The 18,623-nt window shown below is 39.7% G+C and overlaps 1 protein-coding gene across 3 annotated transcripts in view; it reads left to right on the forward strand.

Moving 5' to 3' along the window:
- The window catches only part of mtor (mechanistic target of rapamycin kinase), a 343,897-nt gene that overhangs the window by 118,498 nt on the left and 206,776 nt on the right, over window positions 1-18,623 (forward strand). For all 3 annotated transcript variants that reach the window (XM_063033405.1, XM_063033407.1, XM_063033406.1), the window contains exons 20-23: window positions 4,696-4,782; window positions 7,694-7,861; window positions 8,323-8,435; window positions 8,715-8,877. In XM_063033405.1, coding sequence (XP_062889475.1) covers window positions 4,696-4,782; window positions 7,694-7,861; window positions 8,323-8,435; window positions 8,715-8,877 — 531 coding nt within the window. The remainder of the gene's footprint in view (window positions 1-4,695; window positions 4,783-7,693; window positions 7,862-8,322; window positions 8,436-8,714; window positions 8,878-18,623) is intronic.

Raw genomic sequence — 18,623 nt, forward strand, 5'->3', positions numbered from 1 at the left:
TGTTGGAGTCAGACACTTGTGGCAGCCCCCAAACATGTGTTGTTTGTTAATGTGAACAATACATAACACTGCATGTTTCATTGTACATGTGGTAAATGAATCTGAATCTGATCTGCATCTATCATAACTAAAAGGTCGATTAGAACCGTGGTCGTTAAAATTTACTTAAAAATATGGCAAGGTTGCCACCACAGGTTTGTTTGTAACTCTTAAAGTTATTAATCCAGTTCTTACTCTGTTACTTGTTTTTGTTCTGAGGCAATCTATTCCCTGTTCTTTTTATGTGTAATTAGCATCAGTGTAAAATCAAGTTGTAAAGAAAAATAAATCTGTATGAGCTTGTTAGCACCTGGAAAATGGAAGATTTTTATAGGTGTACCAGTTATCAAATTCTGCTAGGCTTCTTGTATTTTCAGCATTTTTATGTTCCCATCATAATACTTAAGTAGGATAGTCCAGGGTTACCTCAAGGTAAATTGGATTTATACAATGAGCCAAATCTGTGTCCCAATTTATGTTTAGCTGTTTTAAACAATAGTATTTTCAGGCATGATGGATGGTTTCCGAATGGATGAGGTGGTGTCGCACTGCTTATTGGGGAGAGCGGTATACAAGTACTTGATATGGTGAAGGGAGCTGTGAGGGTAGAACTTAGTAAGAAGAATGGGAGGATCACTTTGATTTGAATATTCTATGTCTTCAAATAGTCAGGTGGATTTGGAAGAACAAAAATATAGGCAAATAGCAGTTGGATTTAAAAGCAACAGAGTTGTAATTGTGGGGGATTTTAACTTTACCAATATTAACTAAGATCGTCTGAGGTGCAGGAGCCTAGATAGGATGGAATTTATTAAATGTGTCCTGGAAGGGATTCTGGAGTAGTGGAGTGTATTGCTTTACTCGCCCTGGACCCATGGTCTGTGTGAAGGTACCCGCCACAGTCCTAATTTCTCTCAAAGACCATCTCGAATGAAACTGGCTCTCAGGAGTTTTGGCCCTTACTCCCTGGAGCCATTAATCTGCACAAAGCACTTCTTACACCGGGTTCTCTCCTTAGAATGGCATTTTACAGCATCTTTCCTTGTGCCCCACTCAGCAGCTTCCGCCCCAAAAGACCCCAAACCAGACTACTGTCCTTCAGAAACAACTCTGATCCTGCCCAGCTCTCCTGACTCTTCCACTGGGCAGAATGTTATAACTGGCTGGCACAGCATTCCTAAGCTAGACAACATGGCTCCTTATCTTTAGCGGAAACACACCACACACTACTTCTGCAGAAAACTGCTAAAATAAAAATACCTCACAGCATCGCATTAGAAGTCTTAACCAGGTCATTACAGGTATAAAACAGGATGTGATGAAGGTTGATTGGAAGTTGCTGCTAAAAGAAAAAACAACATCAAGTAAGTGGGAGGAGATTAAAATAGTAAGAGTTCGAAGTCAGCACATCTCTATAAGGGTAAGAAGTAAAGATGGTAAAATTAGGAAACCTTGGTTTACAAACAAAAATGAGGAGCAACCAATGGAGTACAGGAGAAAATTTGCAGGTTCGGCAGTATCTATGGAGGTGTGACTGTGAACAAAGTCACCAGAGAGATGCTGAAGCTGGTGGATATAAAAGCCTTAATTCAACAAAACAGGCAGGTATCATACTAGAGATCCTCATGGAAGACCCAATATTTCATCACATTTTATATGTTAACAAAAGTAACAACAAGAGAATTTCTATAGTTACAATGCGTTTATAATACTTCTTTTGAATTGCACATAATTTCAAACCCCCAGATCTTCATATCAACACACTCAAAATGAGTGTTAATCACGTCTATCATTCGTATTGCATTCATGCATTTGCAGACATCTCAGGTGAATGGGTGTTTCCTGGTTTGCTGTCAACCCCTGTCTGCAGCTCCAGGAAAGGAAGAACATTGCTCTAAGCTACATTTTAAATTCAATCTATAGACCACATTTGGATATGAAAACTGGTTGCTGGTGAAATTAATATTTGTTATTTTGCAGAACTCCAGAGTATGCCCTAACAGTAGGAAATTGATAGTTGACATTTTGGATCATGTCCTTTCATTTGAACTGAACTATTGATTATACATTTTCTCCATAGGTGCTGCCTGACTTGCTGAGTTCTTCTAGCCTCTTGTGTGTTGCTCCAGATTCCAATATTTGCATTCTCTCGTGTCTCCAAAAGAAATTGCGGGTTTGATTCGGAAAGGAGAGAAAAGAAGTATATGCCTCTTGTAGGAAATTGTGATCAAATAAGTTATTTGAAGTTTTTGCAAGATCTTAATAAAACAATTAGGTGGGCAAAAAGGGGGTTGTGAAATAGCCTGGAAACATAATTGAGGTTTCTAAAATCTTTTATAAATATATTAGTAGTGAGAGGGGGAATCTCATTGAAACCTAGTAAATATAGAAATACCTGGATAGAGTGGAACCATTAGGGAAAGGATGCTCCCTGTAGTGGTGCAGTTTAGAACTAGAGGGCCCAACCTCAGAATAGAGGGACGTACATTTAGAACAGAGCTGAGGAGGAATTTCTTTAGCTAGATGGTGGTGAATCTGTGGAATTCATTGCCACAGACGGCTATGGAGGCCAAGTCATTGGATATATTTAAAGCGGAGGTTGATAGGTTCTTGGTTAGTCAGGATTTCAAGGGTTATGGGGAGAAGGCTGGAGAATGGGTTGAGAGGGATAATAAATCAGCCATAATGGAATGGCAGAGCAGACTCAATGGGCTGAATTCTCAATTCCTATGTCTTATGGTTTTATAGTGAAGGAGTAGGTCCCCTCAGAGGCCTAAAGGAAAGTCTTTGTGTGGAGCCAGGGGATACTTATGGTGTTCTGAATACTTAATGGAAGTATTGGTGAAGAAGGAGGATAGAGATTTAAGGGAGATGTATGCTAATGTTCTAGAATGTGCTTGTATTAGGAGAGAGGAAGTGTTAGAAATATCGATGCTCATTAAAGTGGACAACATCCCTAGGACCTGATGAATTGATAACAGGATGTCATCAGAAGTGAGGGAAGTGATTGTTGAGGCTCTGATGGAGATTTTTGCATCACCTTTAGAATCAGGTGAGGGACTGGAAGACTGGCGGATAGCTAATTGCCTATTCAAGATGAGCAGTAGGGATTAGCCACTACTGGCCCATAAGCCTTCTGTCAGTAGCAGGGAAACTATTGGAAAAGTTCTTAGGGATTTGATTTATGATCATATGGAAAAGCGGGGAATCATTAGGGGAAGTCATGGGGTCCAAGGTATTTTGGCAAATTCAATCCAAAATTGGCTTGGTGATAAGAGGTAGAGGGTAGTGTGTAGGGTTATGTTTCTGCCTGGCAGTCTTGTATTCTGCAGGGATCAGAAATGGATGATAATTTTGATACGACTATTGGTTGAGCTACAGATGGTAAATGTGGATGCATAAGGATACAGACAGGCATAGATCAAATGGAAATTTGGGTGGAGCTTTGGAAGGTGGAATTTTATCCAGACAACTGTGAGGTTATGCAATTCTGGTTTCCAATGCAGTCCAGACATAAACGGCAGGGACCTTAAAAGCAATGATCTGTATAGAGATGTTGGTGTGTAAGTTCATAGATCCCTGAAAATGGTGACATGGGTGGTTAGAGCAGTGAGGAAGACATTTAGCTTGCCTGCCTTCAGAGGCAAGAATACTGAGTATAAGAGTTGGAATATTATCTTGCATTTGTAGAAGACATTTTGATAGACCACATTTGGAATATTTTGTGCAGTTCTAACTACCATGATATGGAATGGATATGGCAGAGCAAAAAAGTATGAAGAGGAGAATTCAGCAGGATATTGACTGGAGTGGAGGGCTACTTGAAAGAAGAGATTGGATAGGTTGGGATTGTTCTCACTGGAGTGCTGGAAGCTGAGAGTGATCTTAAAAAAGTTTATAAATGTAGTATGAAGGATATAGAGAGAGTAGGTAGTCACAGTCTATTTCCAAAAGAATGGGAGTTAAAAGCTAAAGAACTATGAACTTAGGTTGAGAGGGGAAATATTTAAAGGAGATCTGAGGGGCAGGTTTTTCACACAGTGGTTGGCTGTATTGTACAAGTTGTGTGATTTGGTAGAAATGTGTACAATCACAACATTTAAGAAGTATTTGGACAAGTATGTGGCTAGGGAAAGGAAAAGAAGGATATGGACCAAATGCAGATAAATGGTAATAATGTAAGCAAGCAACTTGGTTAGCAGAGGTGAGTCCTGCAGCAAGGCCAGTTTCCGATCTGTATGATTCTGACTCTTCGTATCAATACTTGGTTAACCACCATTCAAGTAAATTTTTTTTTAAATCTGATTTCCTGAGTTTGGGTTGAGGTTGGTTTTAAGGTTAAAAATTTGCACCCCATTTTACCACAATTAAAATGTTTGTAGACAAGTTGATTTGCAAGTTTGTCAATAAAGTTGAGGTTTTCCAAAAATATTTTGTTGGGCAAATACTGACAGACCTGCTCCTCCTTGTGTCTGCAGTTTAACACATTGAAACCAATAACCAGCTGAAACTTAGATTTTGAGGTTACTATTTAAAATTTGTATGATTCAAAAAAGGACATAGTGAAGAATGTTATCTCCAAATCATGTATTTAAGTGTATTTTCAAGTAAAGAGTGTTATTTCCAAACTATTTAAGGACTTTTTTTTTCTTGCAGTTTTTGTTCCAGCAGCTGGGAATGCTTGTTTCATTTGTGAAAATTCACATTCGACCCTATATGGATGACATATTTGCCTTGATTAAGGTGAGTACTATTTATCAGTTACATTGTTTTTTTTAAATCTTTCTTGTCATTGATTTTAAAATTGCTGGATTTTATTTAGAGAAGTCTGGATCACTGCATTCCATTAAAAATACTCAGCCTATGGATATTATATGGTGTATTTTTAACTCAATAATGTTGGACTCTGATGTTTTAATTCAAGGTTCTTTCAGAAGTCAGGAAAGAGGCAGGAACCTTGTTGCTTCAGGCTCATTTTATTAAAATAAAAGCTGAAAACAGGCAGTGATAAAGGTCTACTAATTGAAGAGCGGGAGAGTCAAAAGACCTAAGAACAGTGCTGCCTTGTGGTCAGCTATTTTTACACCCATAGATAAGAAAAAATCCTTTCAGATTTGTAGATAAGAGTCAGTCAATCTGAAAGCCCTTAAATAATGAAGCGCCAGGAGAAACTTCCAGAATCAAACAAGTGTAACCACGAGAGGAAAACACTGAACAGCTGCCTTTACATACTCTGACCACTAGGAAGCACAGTAAGCTGTTACTTGTATATAAATAATTACTTAAAATACAAGCAGATAATTAATTGTTAAACTGCAAAGAAAATAGCAGTTAAACAGTCTTAAGAATAAACCAGGCGGATCCAACAGTAGTAACAACGACTGAATTTCCGTAGCAGTTTTATACAATAGAATCTCACAAGCCACTTTACTTGAGCATTATGAAACTCAAAGTAATACATAAGCTCATATGGAGATCTGGAAGAGCTGCTTAAAAGAAACAATAACATGGAAAGGCAGAGAGGAAATTAAAGCTTGAGGATCTTGATAGTGGAGCGATTTAACATTGGCAATGTTTGAGATGCCAGAATTGGATTAGCATAGGTATTCCATAGGACTAGAGTAGATAGGGAGATGCATTTGGCCATAAAGTAGACAGATTTGGCCATAAGATGGAGAATTTTTGACAGAGGTGTTGCTTAATTGGGAGTTACTTGTTTTCTAGGAACTGAGCGCAGATGTACCCTGTCTGAATTTTCTGGTGCATCATTCCCCATCTCCAATTCTCAGATACTCTCATCCTGCACTATACTGCTATTTGTTTTATTATAATTGTGCCAGTAACATTACGCTGTCTTACATAAACATACACACTGCACTTCATGACAGCTTGTCAATCTTCAGTCCATGCCACCTCGGGGGATGTGCTGATATTAATTTTGGGACTGTGCGTGCTGGTTTGTAACTATATGCAGAGTGTGACTATATATGTACTGTGTTTTGCATCTTGGCCACAGATGAATGATGTTTTATTTAGTTGTATACATGCGTGTTATGGAATGACAATAAACTTGAACTGGGCTTGACTTGAAATTGTGGAAGTATACACTTTAAAGGAGAAACATAGCATCTGTTGCTATCTAGCACAGATCAATAGGCTAAATGATAGGCTTCTTTTTCTGCACTACTCATTTCTGAAACAATGGCATGATTTCCAGAGGAAGTTAAGTTTACCCTTGTGTAGTGTTTGAAGCTCATTCCAAACTTACGGGTATAATGGTTAGACTATTTTAAACATAAGAGAGAATTGAAATATTTCCAAAGTGTTTCAGCTCAAAATGTTGAAGGTAACTCTGCATAAGAAAATTGCTTGGAGTAATTACATTTTGAATATGTCCTTGGGTTGTAGTAGTGTAACCTGATTACAATAAGTAAAGAATGACTTGCTTATTTGTTTGTACTTTTAACTAATGTGGGTGTCAAGTCAGTTTTTATTGTCGTTTTGACCATACCTGCTGGTACAGTACACAGTAAAAACGAGACAACGTTTTTCAGGACCATGGTGCTACATGAAACAATACAAAAACTGCACTGAACTATGTAAAACAACACAAAAACTACACTAGACTACAGACCTACCCACGACTGCATAAAGTGCACAAAACAGTGCAGGCATTACAATAAATAATAAACAAGACAGTAGGCACAGTAGAGGGCAGTAGGTTGGTGTCAGTCCAGGCTCTGGGTATTGAGGAGTCTGATAGCTTGGGGGAAGAAAGTGTTACATAGTCTGGTCGTGAGAGCCCGAATGCTTCAGTGCCTTTTGCCAGATGGCAGGAGGGAGAAGAGTTTGTATGAGGGGTGCGTGGGACCCTTCATAATGCTGTTTGCTTTATGGATGCAGCATGTGGTGTAAATGTCTGTAATGGCGGGAAGAGGGACGCCGATGATCTTCTCAGCTGACCTCACTATCCGCTGCAGGGTCTTGTGATCCGAGATGGTGCAATTTCCGAATCAGGCAGTGATGCAGCTGCTGAGGATGTTCTCAATACAACCTCTGTAGAATGTGGTGAGGATTGGGGGGTGGGAGATGGACTTTCCTCAGCCTTTGCAGAAAGTAGAGACGCTGCTGGGCTTTCTTTGCTATGGGGCTGGTGTTGAGGGACCAGGTGAGATTCTCCGCCAGGTGAACACCAAGAAATTTGGTGCTCTTAACGATCTCTATGGAGGAGTCGTCGATGTTCAACGGAGGGTGGTTGCTCCGTGTCCTCCTGAAGTCAACAGCCATCTCTTTTGTTAGGAATAGGAAGTGTAGGATTCAATGCCCATTCTTAAGGTTACTTTGAACATCTAACTGGATATATGTATGTTTGAATATCAATCTACTTGAACTTGACTTGAAATTATGGAAGTAAAGATATTCCTGTTGTTGGCTACAAAGTTCCAGAATTCTGACCAGGCAGTAGCTCATTACTGCAATATTTCCTTTTTACTTTTTAGATTTATGTTCTTGTATTTCCCTATGGCATAGTAGGCCATTCATCCTATCAAATTTCTGCTGGCTCATTTAGTCTCATTTCCCCAGTCAGGTACTTTTCTTAAAAATAACTAAGTTTATATTTAATTTTTAAAAAATGATCTTTTGTCATTTGCAGGAATATTGGACACTTAACAATCAAATGCAGAACACCATTATTCTGGTTATTGAGCAGATTGTTGTTGCTTTGGGAGGGGAATTTAAGCTTTATCTGCCACAGCTGATTCCTCACATGTTACGTGTCTTCATGCATGACACCAGTACAGGACGCAGTGTCACGATCAAGGTGAGCCCTGGAAAGTTTTAGTATCATTAAACAATTAACCACCATTCTTTTTGTTTTAGCTAAAACCCTCTGCTGAATCTTCCACTGATGCAGTACTTCCTAATTAAAATTGGAAAAACATTTGATTGACATTCAATATCTATTTTGTTCTGTAGATTATCTTAATGTTATGTTGATATCTAGAAATTAAATCTCCCTTCTGCCTCCCTATAGACTTCTTTGTGCCTTTATGTCTTTGGGAATTCCCCATACTATTGAGGTTAAGAGCTTGAATGAATTGTAAAGGATAGCTGGAAACTCACAACTATATTTGGTGATGAGAACAATATACATAGCTTATGTTTGATCCTAAACATATTGTGGGAAATATATGTTTTAATTTTTTTTAAATCTTTATTCAGTATTTTCACAATTCTTGATGAAAATAAATTTCTGTTTTGTTTATATTTTTTTTCCCACAGCTATTAAATGCAATACAACTATTTGGAGCCAACCTGGATGATTACCTTCATCTTCTGCTTCCTCCAATTGTCAAATTATTTGATGGGCAAGAAGTACCCCTGCCACCTAGAAAGTAGGTCTTCAGTTGTATATCTTACTGTTTCTTATTTTCTGCAGCCCCTTCAAAAATATTTACCAAAGATTTTATTTCAAACAATATGAATGATGGCAAAATAATCGCATCTACACTTAGTGAGGGTTATGAAAGACCTGCAATATTGTAAAATAATAGATTCCAAAAATATGCAACACAAACTTTGGGCGACGTGTAAATATGATTGGACAGAGGAAGGACAAAAATTGGCCTAGATTCTTGCTGATCACACTTTGATTTATTTCAAAAATATGTTAGGGTGGCCTTGGAGACTCTGGATCGCCTGACAGAATCGTTGGACTTCACAGACTATGCCTCAAGGATTATTCATCCCATAGTTCGTACACTGGATTGTACTCCAGAATTACGTCAAACTGCAATGGACACACTTTCTTCATTAGTATTTCAACTTGGGAAAAAGGTGAAAACAAATTCTTTACCCATGTTTCCAATATGGATATAACAGTTTACATGTGTAAGTGCATTTACTGTTCTAAAATTATTGCTTGGTGGTGGAAATAGTGAAAATGTTTCACTTTTTGGACAGGATTTGCTTCTAATTGAGAGCATAGTATTTTCACTTTCGCGTTTGTGATGAAGTGTTGTGTTGCCCAGAAAGTTTGTTTTTTTAGTCCATGAGTGTTGTATACCATTTCACTGCAGTTACAGAACTGAAACCACTACCTTCAGTCCATTGATCACCCTCCTATCAGGAAGTTGCCATTAAGCCAGAAAGAGTGCAGAGATTTATGAGGATGTTTCTAAGACTCAAATAACGCAAGTTCTGGAGAGAAGTAGATGAGGCTGGAATTTCTACCATTTGGAAGCTGGAATACAGAGCAGAATGCAAAGTGATCTTACAGAGGAGTGTGAAATCATGAGAGTTTAGGTAGGGACAGTGTACACACACTTTTCTGGAGTTGTGGAGTAAAGAACTAAAGGACATTTGAGTGAGGTGAGACTTAATAGGAACTCGAAGAGCAATATTTTCCAGCCAGAGGGTGGTCGGTATATGGAGTGAGTTGCCAGAAGAAGTGGTTGAAGCAGGTACATCAATAGCCATTTAAAAGGCACTTGGACAGGTGTAGAAATAGAAAAAATTGTTTGAGACATGGACCAAATGTGAGCAAATGGGACTGGAATCTTGGTTGTCATAAGTCAGTTGGGCTAAAGGACTTGTTTTCTCAACTTGTTCATGTTTGGATTTGTGCAATATTTGTTCCTTAAATCTGCAGAGAAAGCTGACCCACTAGCTAAAACAGTAATTTCCTTCGTTTGGTTCTTCAGTATTGTAATTCGCATCTGAATTTCTTTAGTTTTAGTTGACTATTTTGTATTTTAAGAGTGACATAGCTTCAAAAGGCTTCAAAAAAATTTATGGAAGACTGAAAAAGGATTTAGTGCTTTCCTGGCATATGTGACGAATAAATTCTTTTTGGGCTTCCAGCCGGGTGCAAAAATCACTTGTAACTGACATTTTGATGACAAACTCTGCATTTTCATCGGGGATTTTGACTAGGCATGTCTAGTCTGGTGGTATTTATATCCCCGTAGTTCATCCCTCCTAATTGGTTAGTTCTCATCCAATCAAATTTCCACTCTCACACCTTGTTTACAACACAGTTCCATTTCTTACTTAGAGCGAGACCTTCGTCTTTGTTAAAGTTCTTTTCCTCTAGTTTCCACCGTGCTTCCCATTACGTTTCCTGGTTTTTTACAAGGTGAAGGAAATCAATCGGGTTGTAAAAGGGCTGACGGAAAAACCAGGAAACTTAACAACGAAGAGAATCCTGTCGCTACCAGCTGTCTTCCCTATATTTCCATGGTTTCTTTTAAGGATCGCCAGGATCCTGAAGAAATACCAGATTACTACCATCCACAACACCATAAGGAAACTCAAGTCACAGCTTATGTGGGTCAAAGATGACCTGGGACTTAGGTCAGCTGACGTTTCCAGGATTCCCTGTAAATGCGGAACAGCGTATATTGGCCAGACGGAATGCATGGTGGAAACCCGCATCAAGAAGCACATGAGGTTATCTGTTTGGATTACCCGGAGAAATTCACGGTAGCAGAAGTTTGCATTCGCAATGGCCATAGATTGATTTTGATGGCACAAATCTGCTGTACCACATCTATGGCTTTTGGGTCTGCCTGGTAAAAGAAGCCATTGAAATAAAACTAGAGGAAAATAATTTTAACAAAGACGAAGGTCTCACTGTTAAGTAAGAACTGAAATTCAATTATAAACAAGGTGAGAGAGCAGAAGCAACACACATAAAAGTTGCTGGTGAACGCAGCAGGCCAGGCAGCATCTCTAGGAGGAGGTGCAGTCGATGTTTCAGGCCGAGACCCTTCGTCAGGACTCCAGCCTTGAACTCCAGGCTGGCTGTTTATGTGCTGCTATTGTGACTCCCGTCTCCCCTTCCCCCACCAATACTCTGCAATCCCATCTCCTTCAGATCCCATCGTCAGCTCCTGGGTCCTCAGAGGCTCCATCTTCCTCTCACCCCAACCCTCCCCTCTCCATTGAGACCCCCAGCCTCCCCCCCCACCCCGATCCCAGCTCTCATCTGTGCCGGGTCTTTACCATCCCTCTGCTGTGTTCACCAGCAACCTTTATGTGTGTTGCTTGAATTTCCAGCATCTGCAGAATTCCTGTTGTTTGGGAGAGCAGAAACCTGGTTGGATGAGGACTAACCAATCAGGAGGGACGAACTATGGCGGTATAAATCCCGTTGGACTAGACATGCCCAGGCATCATCCCTGATGAAGATGGCAGAGTTTGTCATTGAAAAGGTGGTTATAGTCTATATCTGTACCCAGCTAGAAGCCTGAGAAAAGTTTATTCATGTGGAAGACTAATAGTCATTTCTCTGTTAATGCTATTCTTAGCATCTCCGCAGTTTGTATTACTATATCACCATAAGGTACTTAAATTTATACCCCATTGATTGTGGTTTCTTTTTGGTATAAATCAAGTAAGTTACTTAGGTAGGATAGACTGTAAGCTGTATATTAATTATTGGTCGAGAGGATTGCTAAACATAAGCACTTTATAAATAGTTTATCTTTGGGCCTAGATCACACTTTTTTTTTAACTAATAATAAATAATGATGTTTACTGAAAGGAATTAAGATTTAAAAGTTGCTATTTTTTTCTAGGTTTTGTACCTGGAGAAGTTTGAGTATTTCTTTTCACTGAATGGTAGCATGTGTGTTGTGAAAAGAATGCTTAAACTTTTCTCCTATTAGCAATTAAAACGGATTTGACAAAAAATGTTTTAGTAGTCTTTGGCGTACTGTAGTTTACTATGTAAAGCTGAACACTGAAAAGTGATGCCTTTTGAGGTATTCATAGACGACATTAAGTGAATTAGAATAGAGAGCAGTATAAGGGAATGCTGTATGCAGTATAAGGGACATAATTTTATTAAAGAAATCTTGCACAGCATGCATATATGTGCCTTTTAACATGCTAGAATTTAGCTAAATTCTTCCATTCAACAAATTCAACTGGAACAATGAAATTATTTGTCTCAAAGTGTGGGGAAAAAAAGAACTTCACCTGAATTCTTAACTTACATAGAAACATAGAAAATAGGTGCAGGAGTAGGCCATTCGGCCCTTCGAGCCTGCACCGCCATTCAGTATGATCATGGTTGATCATCCAACTCAGAACCCTGTACCTGCCTTCCCTCCATACCCCCTGATCTCCGTAGCCACAAGGGCCATATCTAACTCCCTCTTAAATATAGCCAATGAACTGGCCTCAACTGTTTCCTGTGGCAGAGAATTCCACAGATTCACCACTCTCTGTGTGAAGAAGTTCTTCCTAATCTCGGTCCTAAAAGGCTTCCCCTTTATCCTCAAACTGTGACCCCTTGTTCTGGACTTCCCCAACATCAGGAACAATCTTCCTGCATCTAGCCTGTCCAATCCCTTTAGGATTTTATACGTTTCAATCAGATCCCCCCTCAACCTTCTAAATTCCAACGAGTATAAGCCTAGTTCATCCAGTCTTTCGTCATATGAAAGTCCTGCCATCCCAGGGATCAATCTGGTGAACCTTCTTTGTACTCCCTCTATGGCAAGGATGTCTTTCCTCAGATTAGGGGACCAAAACTGCACACAATACTCCAGGTGTGGTCTCACCAAGGCCTTGTACAACTGCAGTAGTACCTCCCTGCTCCTGTACTCGAATCCTCTTGCTATAAATGCCAGCATACCATTCGCCTTTTTCACCGCCTGCTGTACCTGCATGCCCACTTTCAAAGACTGGTGTGTAATGACACCCAGGTCTCGTTGCACCTCCCCTTTTCCTAATCGGCCACCATTCAGATAATAATCTGTTTTCCTGTTTTTGCCACCAAAGTGGATAACTTCACATTTATCCACATTAAATTGCATCTGCCATGAATTTGCCCACTCACCTAACCTATCCAAGTCACCCTGCATTCTCTTAGCATCCTCCTCACAGCTAACACTACCGCCCAGCTTCGTGTCATCCGCAAACTTGGAGATGCTGCATTTAATTCCCTCATCCAAGTCATTAATATATATTGTAAACAACTGGGGTCCCAGCACTGAGCCTTGCGGTACCCCACTAGTCACTGCCTGCCATTCTGAAAAGGTCCCGTTTATCCCCACTCTTTGCTTCCTGTCTGGCAACCAATTCTCTATCCACGTCAATACCTTACCCCGAATACCGTGTGCTTTAAGTTTGCACACTAATCTCCTGTGTGGGACCTTGTCAAAAGCCTTTTGAAAATCCAAATATACCACATCCACTGGTTTCTCCCCTATCCACTCTACTAGTTACATCCTCAAAAAATTCCATGAGATTTGTCAGACATGATTTTCCTTTCACAAATCCATGCTGACTTTGTCCGATGATTTCACCTCTTTCCAAATGTGCTGTTATCACATCTTTGATAACTGACTCTAGTAGTTTCCCCACCACCGATGTTAGGCTAACCGGTCTATAATTCCCTGGTTTCTCTCTCCCTCCTTTTTTAAAAAGTGGGGTTACATTAGCCAACCTCCAATCCTCAGGGACTAGTCCAGAATCTAAAGAGTTTTGAAAAATTATCACTAATGCATCCACTATTTCTTAGGCTACTTCCTTAAGCACTCTGGGATGCAGACCATCTGGCCCTGGGGATTTATCTGCCTTTAATCCCTTCAATTTACCTAACACCACTTCCCTACTAGCATGTATTTCCCTCAGTTCCTCCATCTCACTGGACCCTCTGTCCCCTACTATTTTCGGAAGATTATTTATGTCCTCCTTAGTGAAGACAGAACCAAAGTAATTATTCAATTGGTCTGCCATGTCCTTGCTCCCCATAATCAATTCACCTGTTTCTGTCTGTAGGGGACCTACATTTGTCTTTTTCTTTTCCAATCTTTTTCTTTTCACATATCTATAAAAGCTTTTACAGTCAGTTTTTATGTTCCCTGCCAGTTTTCTCTCATAATCTGTTTTCCCCTTCCTAATTAAGCCCTTTGTCCTCCTCTGCTGAACTCTGAATTTCTCCCAGTCCTTAGGTGAGCCACTTTTTCTGGCTAATTTGTATGCTTATTTGCATATTTTCAATGCAATTTTATTTTTAATTGTATCATCAGCACCAGTATTTTTCATGAATTTATATTAATACCTTTCTAGAAGTTCTGTTTTCCTTGATATTAGATTTTTCTATTGTAATAAAATAGCCATGAGAAAAATGTTGTGTTGGACATTTAGTGTAAGTTAGTTCACTGTTTGAGGATGAGGAGTGAAATGTTTTAAAGCATTGAAAAAATGAAGCATATATTCGTCAAGAACAGAACCTCTTTAGGACTGAGGGTGGACTCAGAAGGTTTGACAGTGGCAAATAATATGCAATGAAATTGTAGGTCATAGCTCTTTGCCAACAATTTACCAAATTGACATATAGAGGATAGATTCAGCAAATGTTGAAATATCAGCCAAATAGCCTAATTCTGCTCCTGTGTCTTATGGTCTTCTTGAGGTATCGTATTTTGAAGATGTCCTCAGTGTTGTGAAGGCTTGTGCCCATAGTGGAGCTGGCTGGTCTTAATACCAAGTAGTGATGCAACCAATCAGGATGCTCTGTGATACATCTGTGGAAATCTGCTGGAGTCTTTGATAGCGAACTAAATCTCCCCCAAGAGGGCATGACCTGAGTGGTTGTGGTCCCTGATGATAGATGCAGCTTTCCTCTGACAATGCTTCATAGAAGTGTGCTCAGTGGTGGAAGAGGGCATGATGGACTGGGCTGTATCTACTCATTTTTGTAAGATTTTCTTAGTGCCCTGACCAATGAAGGCAAGTTTGCCAAATGCCTTCTTTTTTCCTTGTCTATCCATGTTGCTACTTTCAGGGAAGTATATCATTGCACCCCAAGAGTTTTCTGTTCTAAAACATTTGCCATGGTCCTGCCACTTAGTGCATGTCCTTTCCAGAATACAGCAAATAGCATTTGTTCAAATTAAATTGCTGTTTCTTACTCTCATTAATGATCTTTGCAGTCTTACTTATAACTTTCACTTTTCACTGTGCCACCAATTTTTGCATCATCTGCTAACTTACTAACCATGCCTACAACATCCCCATCCAAATTTTTAATGTAGAAGATGACCAGCGCTAATCCCTGTGAAACATCAAGGATCACAGACCTCTAATCTGGGGGAAAAGATCCTCCACTACCGCCCTCTGAATCCTGTTACTAAGCCAAGTTTGTATCCAGTTTTATTCTAGAATATCTTTATCATATCACATTTGGGAATATTTTACTCCGTAAGCCAAAATCTGTGTGAGATCCATTGGTACTTTTATATCATTGGAAACAATGACACAATCTTCCATTTGGTTCACATTATCTTTTCCATTTTCCTGTTCAGGGTCTGTCAATGTATATAATGATGCTTGTGATACATTAAAATAAAATTACACAACATGTGGTAATAAGACTAGCATTTAAGGAATCGATTGTGAGACAGACTCAGTTCCTTTACATTGTTGATATGATGCCCATTCTCTTGAGTGTTGATACATCAAATGTCCAAGTGTTATGTGAAAAAGGTATAGTTTCAGTTGGTGGTGTGAATCATGGACAGAAGCCATGGGTATTGCAGCAATTAATACTGTTGTCTCACAGTTGCAGGGGTGCAAGTTTGATCCTGACTTTGGGTTTTAAATATATGGAGTTTTGGCTGGCTAATCTGATTTCCTCCACAAGTTCGAGACGTGCTAGAAGTCTTAACAGACAACATGGTCAGGCAGCATCTGTGGAGGCAGCTGAATGGTCAGTGTTTTGGGGCTATTTCCCACTGCCGCCATCGACTGTTCATTTCCTTCACAGATGCTACCTTGATCCACTGAGTTCTTCCAATACTTTGTCTGCTGCTCTAGATTCCAGTACCTGCAATCCCTTGTGGGTACAGTAAATTACTCTTTATTGTGACCAGAGAAGTTTAGGAGTTGATGAACAAATAGTATAAAGTAGTTTAGTAAAGGAAAATTGAGAGACATGGATTGGAATCAATGAGGTTCTTATCTTGGGAATTGGCATGGACTTGTTGAGTGGAATGACTGCTTTCTTTGTCATATGTAAGTGATTATCCCCGACAAACTCGATTGAAAACAGCATTAACGATGTGCATCTGATTGTGAACTTGGCCAAGTACGTAAGAGATTCTCTGATTCATGGCCTCAGCTGGTTACTGTTGAACTCAAGATGAGCATATTCCATGTTTCACCACTGGGTATGATCGAATGGGATTTAAGTTGCTATTTTGAGGGAATCTACTGCAGATGTTTATTTTGGAATCTGGATTGATTTCTTTGGCTTCTAATGAACAAATTACATTGTATTCCCCCAGGTCAGTTGCAAGTTATGTTCTCAAACTCTTCTCCAGGAACTCAGAAATAATCTCGGGTGATATATTTGGATCTGGATGTCACACAATGGTGTGTTGCCTGTTCCAGTGGTTTGGCTGAGTGTTGATGTATCAAAGCACTTCTGTAGAAGAGATCTCCCAGTGTTTTTCTCCCACAATCAGCACAAAAATCTTAATTTTTCTTGCTGTATGTACCCCTTGACCTATGTACCCAGATCCAGAATGTTCATACCTGCACTTAAAGTAGTTTCCGGGTGGCACTTGAGGTACTTTCTGCTGTGTGGCATGGTGGCATAGTGCTTTGCACAATGCTTAACAGTGCAGGGTTCAATTCCCGCTGTTACCTGTATGGCGCCTGTATGATTTCCGGGTCCTGCATTTTCTTCCTACAATCCAAAGCCCTACGGGTTGGTAGGTTAGTTGGTCATTATAAATTGTACCATGATCCCGCTTGGATTAAATTGGGGTTGCTGGGCAATGCAGCTCAAAGGGCTGGAAGGGCCTATTTTGTGCAGTATCTCAATAATAACAAAAAGAAACTTCACTGGAGCACAATAAAAATGCAAGCTCAATCTGTTTCCTGGACAGTTTTTTAAAAAATATGTAATATTTATATACCTAATTCAAAATAATCTTAAAATGGTGATTTTCCATTTAGTCGGCATGTTTTAAATTCTGATTGTATTCTTTAACTGTCATTTTGATCAGGGTTATAAAGTTCAAGTGTTAGGTGCCATTTGTTTGGGTAGGATGATTCAATCATGTATTGTTGAAAAACGAAAATTGCAGGACATTGAATTTTTTTCAGCAAGGATGTATGTTCCAGCATGATTAGCAAGTCTGCACAAAAGCAGGGTTAATTTGATCACATCTCAGGCGGCAGCTAGCCCTGGTCACCATTTTAGCTGTGATTACACCTCAGAGGCTGAAAGGTAGACTAGGAAGCTATCATTGTGAAGAAAGGTTAGATAGTGCTGACAAATCTGCTAACTTTGTTGCTGGAAAGTGGGATTGGACTGGGTAACTCAATTCACTGAGGAGAAACATAATGGGTGATGCTGAGCTACACCCTAGGATGGCTGGGACACATTGGTGATGTAACCTGGGGTCACTGGCAATGTTCAAGCTAAGGTGTGCACAGCCACCTTTTGCTGCAAGCACACAAAGGAATTTAAACTGCACACAAAATGTTGTCACCCTCTACCTTGTTGGCATGTTAAGTATAATCCACGATCATACACATTTCCTTTTCCAATTTCTGATGTGGACAGTGTTGACAATGTGGAGTTTGCTTTGATCTGTGTGCAGACTTTAGAAGTGGCTTATTTATACTGTTTTTTATGGAAGAACTTAGTGATTCACTATGTCAAATTCCAAAGAAACAAAAGTTGTGAAGTGCAAAAGAACTGTTAGTTCATTTAAAGCAAAATGGTTTAACGAAACAGTAGAAACTGCTACACCGAAAGCTCATGAGGGCAGGGACATAAGAGAAGTATTTCTGTACAATACAGAAACTGGTGTTACTTGTGTGTATTGTCATGATGCAAAAGTTGCTGCGGAAAGTGGGAAGAACTGGAGTGATATTTGGAAACTTGACTTTTTAAAGCATCATTTAGCAGGCAAATCACATGGATGGTGTGCAAAAGCTCCAGTGAGAAAACCCTTTGTTATCTGCTACAGGCCTGCTATGTATGTTTTATGAGAGTGTAAATGAAAGAGAGCGAAATTGATCAAACCCAGAGGAGATCAAAGTTCTTATTGACAATGTTTTGCTAGCTGTTAAAATGAATATCTCTATATATAAGATTCAGTGCGCACATGTTGTCACTGGGAAAAAAATTGTAGAGCACAAGATTCTTGCATTCACTGGTCGTTGCAAATTAGAGGGGAACATTGGTCATTGGGTAGTTTTGGTATTTCAACATCAGACTCTCTCGCCTAGGTGACCCAGCCAGGGTTGATCAGGTCCGGGCTTGTGTCCCAGCAGCACTGGTCCACGGGTCACACTTCTTTGTCCATAGCCATCTGGTGGCTCACTCAGTAGCCTGATGGCTCTTTACTTTGCAGCCCCATAATGCCAAGGAGAGAGTAGGTTCTGCATTGTGAGCAGCCAGCAAAACCTCTACACCCCATCCCTGTAGGCTTGCATTGTGCCCTCCACCCCATTCTTTGACATTGCTGTACCAGCTCCTAGTTATTTGGGTTTATATTCAAACACCTCCTCAATCCAGTCTTCCCAAGGAACTGACATTCTACCATGAA

This window comes from Mobula hypostoma, chromosome 25 (genome assembly GCF_963921235.1).
Source record: "Mobula hypostoma chromosome 25, sMobHyp1.1, whole genome shotgun sequence".
Lineage (NCBI taxonomy): Eukaryota > Metazoa > Chordata > Chondrichthyes > Myliobatiformes > Myliobatidae > Mobula > Mobula hypostoma.